This window comes from Bombina bombina, chromosome 1 (assembly GCF_027579735.1).
Source record: "Bombina bombina isolate aBomBom1 chromosome 1, aBomBom1.pri, whole genome shotgun sequence".
NCBI lineage: Eukaryota > Metazoa > Chordata > Amphibia > Anura > Bombinatoridae > Bombina > Bombina bombina.
In genome coordinates this window covers 734,427,588-734,441,088 of record NC_069499.1, presented here as the reverse complement: position 1 = coordinate 734,441,088, position 13,501 = coordinate 734,427,588, and the positions used below count along the sequence as shown (strand labels likewise).

The window sequence follows — 13,501 nt, the reverse complement described above, 5'->3', positions numbered from 1 at the left end:
TCTCATAAATGAGCTTCTATACACAGAGTAAATTCAATGAGACACTCATGCTCAATAGAAGGTGGGGGCGTAGAGTGAAGATTTTTAGACGCCACTGGGGGACCAATAAAAATCGTTAAAACGATATTTGTCATCTCAAAATTAAGGTTTATTTTGGAGGCAGGCGGAGGAACGACAATATAGTGATGCGGATTGAAAGGTACAATTATGTGATAGAGAATATTTTACAAAATCAAGAATTAAACTTAACATATTTTAGCTGTATTTTGCTTTGCGGCATAGAGTTGCTGGAAAGTTTACTTTCACTTTAAGTTTCACAATCAACTCGAGAATAAGTTAATTGGACAAGAAGAAAGCTGTGGGTGGAGCTTGGAGGCCATTTTCAGCTGCTAACAAACAATGATTATTTAAAAGATTACTGTACTTCTTACAAGCTTATAGATGTGGAACCCGTTGCAAGATACTTGTTTGGTATGTTAACAATAAGTAAAAGAAGTATTGGGTCTAGACTATCACTTTAAGGCTACCAAATTGCTGAACATTAAATTGTCAGTAAATTATGGTATTTTACAGCTCACATATAGTTACACTGTAATGTTCTGAGTACTAACTGATTATATTTTTCTAAATAACAGATTTAAAAATGAAGTTATAGCTTTTTCAAATTACCAAAAACGATCGTTATGGAAGTCCTATCTCACCGCCTATCTAGCTGATCCTGCAGTGGGAGTGTTATCTCAGCTAACAGTTCGACCCATGGGAAAAGCTATCAATACCCCCAGTAACTCCAATTACAGCTCGTTCACTCACAATGTTATTCACTGTCATGAACACTGAATTATGCTGTGTAGAAATGCTACGGTTCCTGTGTAACTTGATCATGCGCATGCCCAGTATGTCTTCAGCAATTTGTCAATAAAGGAACGCGCGCTCCTGACACTCAAGGAGATGCGCAAATGAGTCATAGGGATAGGTTAGGCAGATGAAGCTTCAGAAAAATATGATGAGACATAGCCAGCATTGGGCGGCCACTATGCAAGTAAGGTTATCAGACCATTTTATTAATGTTCTAAATAGTTTCGAAATGTGAAATGCCGCAAGATAGTAATATTTACATGTGGCATTTTTAAATATTTAATGAAAAAAGCTGTTTACTGTCCCTTTAAATGAAAATGAGTTAGGCAGAACTGACTAAATGTTCATGCCCATGCAAAATTGAATGAAGACTTTTGTAGCCTGCAGCAACAAGGAATCTAAAAGCAGTTTGCTCTAGAAAAATATGCTTTTTGACTCAATTTTAATATTTCATATGTAAGCTAGCCATAGTTTTATAAAATGTTTATATGATTTCTAGACGCCTATAAATTCTATCAAAAGTTATTTTTCTTCAGAGAAATTTTTTTTTAGAAGAAAATAAAACAAGAATTCTGGTTTCACAAGAGAAAAAACCCCCATCTTGGCTGTGTAAAGTCTATGGGGAAAACAGGGACTTTACACCCCAAAATATGGCTCTCCTTTTTGTTCCTGGGGACACAAACACTGCAGTATTGTTGGTAGCCCTCATCTGAACCCCCACGCCAATTTTTGTAGGAAAATAATGAGATATGGCTGAGAAAATGATTTAGAACGCTAAACTAAGATTTTACCGCACAGAATATCTAGTAGCATTTATTTTTCATTATAGTTATGAACCGAGAAAGTTATCATAGTCAGTGTCGGTAGAGGTATGCTTCCAATGCAGCAGTGCCCTTTATCTTCAAGGCATATTTAGATGACCAATGTCAAATGAATCCACGGCACAAATTACAGCAGGTAATTAGAATTCGAAGACATTGCTGAAAATAACGGACACGTGCACAAAGAAATGAACACATAATTACACGCATCCTTTCTGCCTGCAGCAATAACTAGCGAGCTAAATATAGCACAAGTCACCAACACTCTGACTTCCCCTACTTGCAACCCCAACTCAACCTGCACCGTATGCGTCATCCGAATTACAAATGCTGCATGACATTTGGCCCCGCCCATAGCATATCTGAACCAATTAAATCAAATAGAAAAAAGACTCCTCCTTATTACTTTCTCCAATCACAGCTTGAGGCGTCAAGTGACGCTCAACACTTTCTGCTTTCCTGCTTTTTTTTTAGCTGCTCATAGTGCTGTTGTTGTTTTTGTTGATGGGCGTGACAAATGACGTCACCAGACGAGGCCTGAACATTGACAACTAGCTTTTGCTGCTGGGTATCATGGTGCGCGCATAGCAACGAGAACGCGCGCTTTGACGTCCCGCCCCAGAACTGGCCGGAGACTTTTTTTTTTATTCCGGGTGGTGGAGAAGTTTTTGTGTGGTGGTTTGTACCTCCCTCGTGTCCGGGTCACACTCAGATTTGCTGCACGGAGTTTATTCCACAGTTCCTGGACTGCCGGTTACAGAGCCAGTTGTGCGTCCCCTGACAGGAGACATGGAGTTCCCCGTGCCCCGGGGGGAGGTGAAGACTGTGGTTCTCCATGACAGGTATGTCCTACATGGACACTGGTCTGAATCAGTAATAATAATAAAAAAATAGATCAAGAGTCTGATTGTGAATTAAAGGTGGGATGAAAGAGATGCAGATAAATCTAACGAACTTAGCCTTGTTTTTGGAGCAAACCAGAATAGGGGTAAAGGAGGTAATAAACCTCTATCCTGTGATTGGGATGCATTCACATGATTTTACAATTGATTCGGCTACTTCGTACAGCCTGTACTTTCCATAATAAGAAGAGTCTACAGAAAAGTGACACAAAGTCTTATGAAATGTTACTTTCCTAGTTTTTTTAACTGCTAGTAAATATTTTGTTAATGTGCCCTGCAGTTGTTTCTTTTTCCTTGTTTGTTTTGGTACTATGGGCAACATCTAGCTAGTAGTGACAGCACCCATAGTGTAAGTGTGTAGTCACTTTATTTGGTATGGGATGGTCTCTTGTGGGAGATTTTGTTTCTTTTTTTGCTTTGGGGACATACTGAGTATCGCTAAGTATTATACATTACTAATCTCTGGCCTAAGACAAATCAATCATTTTGAGCTGAAAATGTTATTTTGGACAAATTCAAGTAGATAAGCAAGATAACATTCAAGTGGAAATGGTAGATGAAAGTGATTCTCAAATACATCCCTGGAGATTTGTTTACAAACTTTAAAAAGACATGCAAGTCACAATTACACTTTTATGGTTCAAATTGCTTACACTTTTAAGCCTTTTCAATTTACTTCTAGTATCAAATTAACATACTCTTCGAATCCTTTATTGTAAAACATACCTAGGTAGGCTCAGGAGCACCAGTGCACTAGTAGGAGCTAGCTGGTGATTGGTGGCTATTCACACACACCTCTTGTCGTTGTATCACACTGTGTTCAGCTGGCTACCTGTTTGCATTGCTGCTCCGGAGCTGACTTTTAGACCCCCATTTATCATTTGACAGATGGAAAAGGTTTCTAGTTATGGAACCTGTCTGTCCGTGCTTGTGGTGAGCATTTTTTATTGCACAAGAACATGGAATGTTAAACAACTTTCCAATTAACTTCTATTATCTGATTTGCATTGTTCTATTGGTATCCTGTTCAGTTAGCTTCCAGTAGTTCATTGTGGCTCCTTGAACAAGGTATAGCAAAGAATGAAGCAAACTTTATAATAGAAGTAAATTGCAAAGTTGTTTAAAATTGCATTCTCCATCTGAAGTATAACTTTTTTTGGGTATCATGTCCCCTTAACTCTGCCAACTCTTAGGTGGCAGACAACCTCTGCTTCGTAGCTAGCGGTAAACAACCTCACTCATTTAGAAGCTCCAAAACCGCTTCTGCTATGTGTTTAATTCTTTTGCAAGGGGTTAAACATATAGTAATATGCAGGTAACAAGGCTATAGAGTACTTCTTTTTTTGTTTTTGGATAAGACACAACTCATGGGTGCTAGGGAGCAGTGGTTCCTAAATTCAATGTCTCATTAAAATTCTTGTTAGTCCATGAGGGTCATATAAATTTGTCAACCCAGGGAATATTTCTAGGGCTTGATGAAGTTTTCTTTAAAGAGTATTCCGGCTTCTAAGCTTAGCAGAACAGGGAACATGTGAGCAAGAAGCTATCAGTATTATTTTGCCATCTGAAGGTGCCTATCATGCCAGCAGTGACTCCTTCAAAAGTGTCAAGAGTATAAGACTATATCCTTACTCCTCTTTCAGGTGTGTGCCAACTTCAGGCTACTCTCTCTTTTGGCCTTTCTGTGGTACTACACAGTTTGTGTTACTCATGCTCCTTTCCCATTTGATTGCCATTTCTAGCGGCACCGTTGCCCTTTCTGCAGGGTCATGCATCACTCTGTGATCTCTGTGTGTTGCTGCTGGGCATTTGTTTCATCTCTGTGCTTGCGTTCATCTAATGCTCTTCGGGATGGGTGCCTCTGAGAAAGCTTGTCTCTTCTCTCCAGCACTTTGTTTTTCTAATGACTGTTTTCCTTTGATGTCTCAGCAACACTTCTGTAATCGTATGTCTCTACATACTTATTATTTGGTTCTAGCCTACAGGACTGGCCAACATCATATGATTCAGTAGTGCCTGAAAGCAATGTGATCTTTTCTACATGGGTGGCAGTTTTGTTTCACATTAGTTTTTTACCTCTTGCATGTGGTATATCTGTTTGTTAGTTTACCACACTGGTTTTCAAACCTGTCCTAAGGCCTTCTTAATAGGCCACATTTTGAGGATATCTGAACTTGAGCACAAGTGAAATCAGCTGATTAGTAAACATGGTTAGTTTTCTTGCTCTCATCCAAGGTAATACTGAAAACCTGGCCTGTTGGGGAGGCCTGAGGACAGGTTTGAAAACAAGTGGTTTACCATAACCACTTTACATTGCAGTGAATCCTGAAATGCTATATTTTTTTTTTCCTTGAAGAGGTTTGTATTTTTGTTCCCCAAGGCAGAACATAGATCCGAGATGTCATCGCAGAAAATGCAGCATGTCTGCAGAAAGAACAGGAACTGTAAGCACTTTTCAGTGCTGCTCCACATTAGGCTGTTCTTTTTAAACAGAGCTGTTCTCTGTCTGTATTCTATAAGTTTTCCTTAACACAGTGCATCCAGAGCAAAGTACTGTTTGAAGACAAGTCAAATATGCAGTAGTGCATTGATTGTTGTCTGGCTCTGAGATTTTTGCAAGCTCGTTCCCTAGCTTTCCACAGTCTGCAAAGCTGTTTTTCTCTGAATGTAAGATGTTCCTATGAGCAATGCAACTTTTTATTACTACATTTCTATGTTAGACTAAGAGAAAAGGAAACAAATTAATTCAAGAGACATTTTACAATTCCTTTTTTTTTTTGTCTGTAGCTAATATGCAATGCAATTTTCAACTACTGCACTAATTATAAAACCTAAAATATTGCTTTATTCTCCAGTTAACCAACACATTGCGATTGATCTGCTGCTTTAGTGTAACTGACAAAGTTACAATTTTATTTCATTTAAAAATTACCTGCAGAAAAATTTTCACACAAAAAATCTCATCGCAGAAAGTGAAAAAAAGTTCTGTCTCTAGGTTTTTGTTAAGAAATTACATGATAGCATAGACATTTGCTTTTAAATATATATGGCAACATCAATTAGAGGAGAGACTTTTACTTTAGGACTTGACAAATTCCATGAGTCTGTGATACTTTGGGCCTAGCACTGGTTTAATAAAAATGTTGTGTTATACATTTTATCTGTTTACAAACATGTGCATCTTTGCATGTGGATTGCAAAAGAAAAAAAATGTGTTTTTGTCTCCCCTGTAATCTTGCTGCCTCTTAAAGGGACATTATAGTCAAAACAGAAGAGCACATCAGTGCCTTTCAGTTTTGAGTTGAATCATTTTGACAGTACAGTATTTTGCAAAAATGTTTCTAGTAAAAAACAAACTGTCACTGCTTCTGTGATAGCTTTCACTGTGCGCTCAGCGTATGGAGTGTCCATTTGTATGCCATGAGTACCTGCACTGATAGTTTAGCCCTGCTTATAAAGATAATGGAAATACGCATTGCATCAGCGATGAAGTAGTTTGTGTCAGATGCAATACGTGTCACTGCTGGCACATTGTATACAGATGGCTATCATTGAAGCAGTTAGCTGTCATTGAAATGGCATTGGAATTATTTTGCTAGATAATTTTCTCTCTCCCTTTTTATTTTCCACCAATATATCTTCCCACTTTCAGCCATCACATTCTTTCATTTGATAACAGTGAGAGATCATTGCTGTCGCTGACTATATGTAAATAGGCACAATCTTTTTATTAAAGGAAAAGTAAAGTCATAATTAAACTTTCATGATTCAGATAAAGTGTGCAATTTTAAATAGCTGTTCCATTTACATATTTGATCTAATTTGCTTCATTATCTTAGTATCCTTTGTTGAAAAGCATAGCTGGGCATTCTCAGAATAGCAATGCACTCATTGGTTCAACTGATGTGTTCAGCTAACTCCCAGTAGTGAATTGCTGCTTCTTTAACAAAGAATAACAAAAAATGAAGCAAAATTAATAATATAAGTAAATTGTAAAGTTGTTAACATTGTATGGCTTAAAGGGACATTAAACCTAATTTGTTTCTTTCATTATTCAGATGGAGAATACCATTTTAAACAATTTTCTAATTTACCTCTATTATCTAATTTGCTTCATTCTCTTGATATTCTTTCCTGAAAAGCATATCTAGATAGGCTCAGTAGCTTCTGATTGGTGGCTGCACATAGATGCCTCATGTGATTGGCTCACCCATGTGTATTGCTATTTCTTTAACAAAAGATATCTAAAGAATGAAGCAAATTAGATAATACAAGTAAATAGGAATGTTGTATAAAATTGTCTTTTCTATCTGAATCCTGAAAGAAAATTTTTGGGTTTAATATCCCTTTAACTGAATCATGAAAGGAATTAGGTTTTATGTCCCTTTAAGTATTTCACTCTCATTCATTCTCTAAAATCTATTCCCCTTTATTACCATAGTACATATCTGCTTTCTTTCTTTAGTTCTTCCTCAGCACTGTTGATGACCAACTGCACCTGATTTCTTTTTCACTCACCCTGCAGCTACAGTAATGGGAAATAGGTTGTTTTTTCCCCTTCATTCCCCCCCCCCACACTAACTGCATCTCTCTTTAAGTATGGGAGAAGGCCAGATCTTTCTTTGAATCCACACTGTGCTTTTGCAGAATACCATGAGTAGGCTAGGTATGTTTTCATCCTTCGATAGTGGTAGAAGGGCTGTCTTCCTCTTCCATATTATGTGACAACAAATGGCTCAATGAGAGAGCAGAATAATTGGTTCCACTTAAGTATATATGCATAAAACAATGGACATAGTTCCAGTATGTTTGTTTTTATTTTATTTTTTTTACATTACATATGGCACTTGAATAATAAACCTGCCCTTAAGAGACACTGGCACCATAAATTAGACCTGGCACCCTGGTTTAGAGTCCCCAAGATACCTATAGGTGCCCCCACCAGCCGCACCTAATATTTATCTTGGTGTATCTGAAGCCTTTCTAGGCCTCGCAGCTGTGAAATCCAACTTTTACTGTAAGTGTGTGTGTGTAATTTTATCTATCCTATCTAATCTATATTCTTATCTATCTACCATCTAGTAGGAATGGACCAGTTTCTGGCTCCTAAATTTATGGACTGTCTCCTAGATCTTGAACAGTCTATAATTTGAGAAGCCCTATTATAAACACTCTGCTGCTGCAGTTAAAGTGAAAGTCAATCCTAGCATTTTACAAACGCTAGGATTGACTATTAAAACAAATAGGACTTTCATTCAAGAAGTCTAAGATAATTCATATAGAAAGCTCCTTTATTTGTTACAACCGATCGCCGTTCTTAGCTGCTACGGCAGCCCACGGCTAAAAAATTTTTTTGCTAAGAGGTGACGTTTTCACCTCTTAGCCAATAGCCATGCGGTAAATCCAGCTTGGCGCTGTGGGCTGCTGTAGCAGTTAAGAACGGCCATCGGTTGAAACAATGGAGCTTTCTACATGAAGTATCTTATACTTCATGAATGAAAGTCCCCTTTATTTGTTTCAATAGTCAATCCTAGCATTTGTACACAGCTAGGATTGACTTTCACTTTAATATGGAGGGAACATTGTGCAACTAGCAAAGCACAGCACAGGTTTATAGAGATAAATCGTAGAATGCCGGCACTAACAGGCAAATAATTTAAAGAGACAGGGGTCAAAATTAAACTTGCATGATTCAGATAGTGCATGTCATTTTTAAGACACTTTTAAATTCACTTCTATTTTCAAATGTGCTTCGTTCTCTTAGTATCCCTTGTTAAAAAATGAATACGCACATATCGTACACTAGTGGGAGCTTCCTGCACACATTTGTCTCTTGTGATTGGCTAAATAGATATTTTCAGCTTCCTGTCAGTAGTGCAATGTTGTCCCTTCAGCAATGGATAACAAGAGAATGAAGAAAATTTGATAATAGAATTAATTTGGAAAGTTGTTTAAAATTGTATGTTCTATCTGAATCATAAAATAAAATGTTGGGGGTTTACTATCCCTTTAAATGCTGTTATGTCACATTTTACATAAACAATGCAAATTTTCCCTTATGCGTTTTATAGGATTAAAATATGGTAATTTATTAACTTTGCTTCGTTAAATATATAGTACTGACAACAGTGATTGTTAGCAACAGTTGTACAGTGTAACTATAAATAAAACACATTTTGGGATTAGCCATCATGTGATAGGACTAATGGTTAGTTAGTGAATTGACAACATTCTTCATTTAATTGCCTGCTTGTGGAAAATAAATTTAAAGGAAATAAAACATTAAATTCTAGACATAATTAAGTTTTCCAAAGAAAGATTAACTTGAAAATAATATTCCGACATATATTTTAAAATATTAGTTTTGTAACTTTTGAATAATTAGTGTAAAGGTTTTTGCCTCTGTTTAGAAATGTACACTGCAATGTTGGAACCTAGGTTTTCCTTTATCTTATCCCTTTGCTGATTCCAAATAGGCAATAGCTGTGCTTGTCATCTGACAGTGTTCTGTATGCTAGCACGGCTATTGGTTTAGTGGTGGAAACATCACCTCATTGAGAGAAGGCCACTGTGCCGTGGGCGACTGGATGAGCTGACTTTAGCGAGGTGCACCCTTTTTTTAAATAAGTTATCAATGAAAGTATAGTTTATTTTTAGTGATGGTAAATCCTAGCTTTTTTTTTAAACACTAGGATTTACCATCACATCACTGACAGAACCACTTGTGTCAGAGGGTAGGATGTGCCCCTGTGCGTGTCAAGCCTAGGTTACCCTCGAGGCTCGGACACAAGTGGTTCTGTCAGTCATACCTTTGCACTTATTTCCTGAAGGGCCTGAAAACGAAAAAGATGTGAACATTATGGTATTAAAGATTATATCACGCTTAAAGGGACATTAAACACTTTGTGATGGTAATATAAAATTATAAATTATATTTATCTAAAAAAGTCTGCAGTATACTTTCTTTCTTTTTTCCCAGTTTCCTATAATTCCATTCTGAAATTGTGAGCTTTTCAGTTCCTTTTAGAAATTGAAGTGCAGAGTACTGTTATATTCCACACAGCCATTGGCTGCTCACTCTAGTGACCGATTTATAACTGTCCCTAATTGGCTACAGCAAAGAAGGTAACCTAAGTTACAACATGACGGCTCCCATTGTTTAAGAGACACTAAAACTTTACACTTATTTTGTCAATATTTAAATAGCTATTAGATCCCAAAGAACAGCAAACACAATTTCAGTCAAAAGCTAGATAGCTCAGTTTATTTGGAAGTTCCAAACAACGGTAGGTAGACAGACAACCAATGACGCATTTCGCGCATGCGCTTAATCAGAGGCTGCTAAAGTTTTATACCTGTACTGCTCATTAACCACTAGTTAAAAGTCTATTTGGACTTCGTTTTTTGCATGAAACCTTTGTATATTATATATAATATTTAAACAGCTAATGAAACTTTAGAGAATACACCTACATGGTGTTCTCAGACTAATCTTTTATTTGAATGCATCATTCTATCTAGCATTTGTTTAGTGTTTAATGTCCCTTTAAGGAGATACCAACATGAAAGGGCACTACAAAAAAAAATGAAAATCAAACAGCCTGAGGAAGTGAAAAATATCCAAAGAATAGAGATCATCTTGACAAAATATCTGTCTTTAGAGGTGACGTCACTAAACTGGAGTTAGATGCTATTGTCACTTCAGTGTTTGGGGAGTAAATCATGCTTGACAAAGGCCACACGTAGACGGCTGAAATGCGTAGCAATCTTTATGCTACTACCAGACACCTTTGTAACGGGTTTTCAGTCGGGCCATCGTCCTTCTCGTGCTAAGTATGCTGCCTGCTAATTGCGATACTGTTAGGGCAGGAGCGATACTTGTACACCCGGGGGTAAGTTAATCTAGCCCTATGTATTAAACCCCTGAGAATGATTGAATCTGAGAATATTAATGGACCATTACCTTTTTTTTTTTTTTTACATGCCCTAATTTCTTAAAGCATGTAATGTTAAAACTAGTAATCCTGTAATGCTATGTGTTTAACTCCAGCTAAGGAGATAAATGTCACCTCATTGAAAAAATAGCATTTTGCCATGGGTGGCCGGAGGAGCTCAGCTCAACCTAAGCTCGCAGAAAAATAAAGGTACTTTCAGCATGAAGTTTTTTATACTTAATGACTGAATGTCCCTTTTATTTATAGCACCGGGAACCACAGAGAACCTTTGGTTAGAGCAAAAACTGCTAGTTATCCAATCAGCAGTGCTAGTCTCATAACCCAGATGTTCAACGAGCACTGCTGATTGGCTCACGGTTAGTTTCTGTTCGAGACCAGCAGTTCTCTTTGGCTTCTGAGAGGTACTTTAACTGTCTGTTTATCTCCTTTGTTGGGGCTAAGCACACAGCATTGCAGGGTTGCTTGTTGTAAAATTACACAAGCTTTAACAAATTAGGGCATGTCATTTTTTTAATATTCTAAGATTGAGTAATTCTCAACAAGGGTGTTTGGCACCATGAGCTGTATTATTCCTTATTTGAGTTTGTTCCCCAGTATCGGAGTGAAAGGGAAATGATCATGCATTACTCAGTGTTACTCCTTGATCATGAGTTTTGTAAAGTCCAGTATTACACTGTGTTCTATCTATCTATCTATCTATCTATCTATCTATCTATCTATCAAGAAGTTTAAACTATATTTGCTTTTTATTTGCAGTCTCTTTTTTTTTTTTTTTTACTTTATTAATAGAGCCCTTTGCTTGTCATGTGCATGCAAACAGTGGTTCTATTTGCATTTTAATTACTTCATGTGTGTCTTAGTTTTTTTTTTTTAGCACAGCTATTGAGATACAGAATGACAATGTGAAAGATTAGTCTGGCCCTAGCCTAATAGGTTTTTCTCTCTTTTTCTGATTATGACTTACAGTTCATTTGAGTTATTCACTTTCATCTCCACTTTTAATTGTTTCTTAATATATTTATTCAACCCCTAAGTAAGATGCAATTTTTTTTTCTCTGTTCTAAATTTTTGACTTTCTAGATTTGTGTAAAAGGGGCACAAATACATTTTGTTTTTATGCTCTGATTCTTTGTATGTGTTCTTAGTTTAATATGTCTTAATTTTTACAAATCTGACTTTTATTTAGGTGTGATTTTTTTTTTTTGTGTGTGTGTAGTCATAGTAATGTGTTCAAACATCTAAAATGTATATGCACTTTATTCTTAAGTGTAGTCAAACTTGGAAATGTTGAAAAGGTAGTAACACACAGACACACTCATACACAGAGAAACACACTAAGAGACACCCACCCACACACACTTAACACTTGTTTACATTGACCTGACAAGTAATGAGGTAGACTACAGTTTTGTCAAAAAAGGAGATTTACAAGACAAAATATGGAGTTCTGATTATCTTTGTCAAGGAAGATGCCAACTATATGATAACAGCATGCAATGACTGAAAGGAAGGGCCCTGAACTGCCTCAACAATAATTTAAAGGTTATGTGGTTGATTGGTGATTTCCAGAAAGGTCTCCATTAGTCTTAAAGTTTGTAGAGCGATGTAAATTATCAGTATTAAGTTCAAAATGTCCTAAAAAGGAACAGAAAATGGACGGACACACACACTCTTGCATGTATACCCAAGGAAACACCCACAGAGAGAGAGCTTTAGAAAACACACACACACACACACACACACACACACATCCTCATACACCCACAGAAAATGCACAGACATACACACAACCTTAAAGAGACATCTACAGAAAATGCACAAAGACAGACACACACACCCTTACAGAGAGACCCACAGAAAAAAAATACATACACACTCATAGAGACACCAACAAAAGCACAAAGACAATAAACAGACACCCACAGAAACACAAACAGGAGGTAAAATGTCTGCATATTGCCATCCCCTAAATCAACAGTGTGTGACATGCATGATATAAAAAATAGCAGAAATTAAGAGATCACTTTTTAAAGAATCATATTTGCTATTGTGTAAACAAAAATACTTCTGTGAATTCAAAATTGTACATTAATTATCTGTCAGAATGTGTAGATGAAGAAAAGTACTTTTTAAAGGTTAACATGTATCTCCCCCCCACAAACCAAGAGCACCACTTCAAATCTGGTGTACAAATGTTACCATCTGTCAGCTGTACTTATGGATTTTGAAAATGCTGTACTCTATATGGTCTTGGTGGAGCCATAAGCTGTGGTACTCGGTCTCATACCATTAGATATGGTTAAATGCAGGATTTAGGCTTGTTTTTATAATATTTCAAAATTAAGTCAGCTGTAGTGTAAACTGAACAGTGTTAAGTTAACCTGTCTCAATTCAAACACTGAGCGATCTTAGCCTCCTGGCATCTGGAAAGTCCTAGCATAAAGGGCAGTAAACTGAAATGTAATTTAAAAAAAAAAAAAAAAAAAAAATATATATATATATATATATATATATATATATATATATATATATATATATATATATATCATTATTTTGCAGTAAACCTACAAAATAATGTAATCGAATTCTGCACATAGTTCAGAATTATATTACATTATCTTAGCGCTATCTTTATACTTTAAAGTATTGCAGGCATATTTTATTAAGAAAAAACAATTTTTCAGACGGCCACTCAGTGCTCTACTGAGCAGGTCTGGCTTTTTGTCTAAGCGCATCTAGGCTGCTCTCTAGTCACAGCCCGGCCCAATCGCGCCATTACACTCAATGTAGCTTGGTCCTGCTCTGGTAGCCTATGTGGTAGGCTCATATTTTATGTAATTTCTAAGCCCTTAAAGGCTGTCTCTTATCTCAGTGCATTTTGAAATATTTTCACAGCTAGGCAGGGCTACTTCATGTGCGCCATATAGATAACATTGTGCTCACTCCCGTGGAATAATTTGAGTCTGCA

The 13,501-nt window shown here is 36.7% G+C and overlaps 1 protein-coding gene across 1 annotated transcript in view; it reads left to right on the top strand.

Annotated features, from left to right (window-relative positions):
- Positions 1-2,244: 2,244 nt before the first annotated feature.
- Positions 2,245-13,501, top strand: part of LOC128645919 (kelch-like protein 13) — a 370,359-nt gene continuing 359,102 nt past the window's right edge. The window contains exon 1 of the mRNA XM_053699248.1: positions 2,245-2,518. Within this exon, the coding sequence (XP_053555223.1) occupies positions 2,466-2,518 (53 nt within the window). The 5' untranslated portion in view covers positions 2,245-2,465. The remainder of the gene's footprint in view (positions 2,519-13,501) is intronic.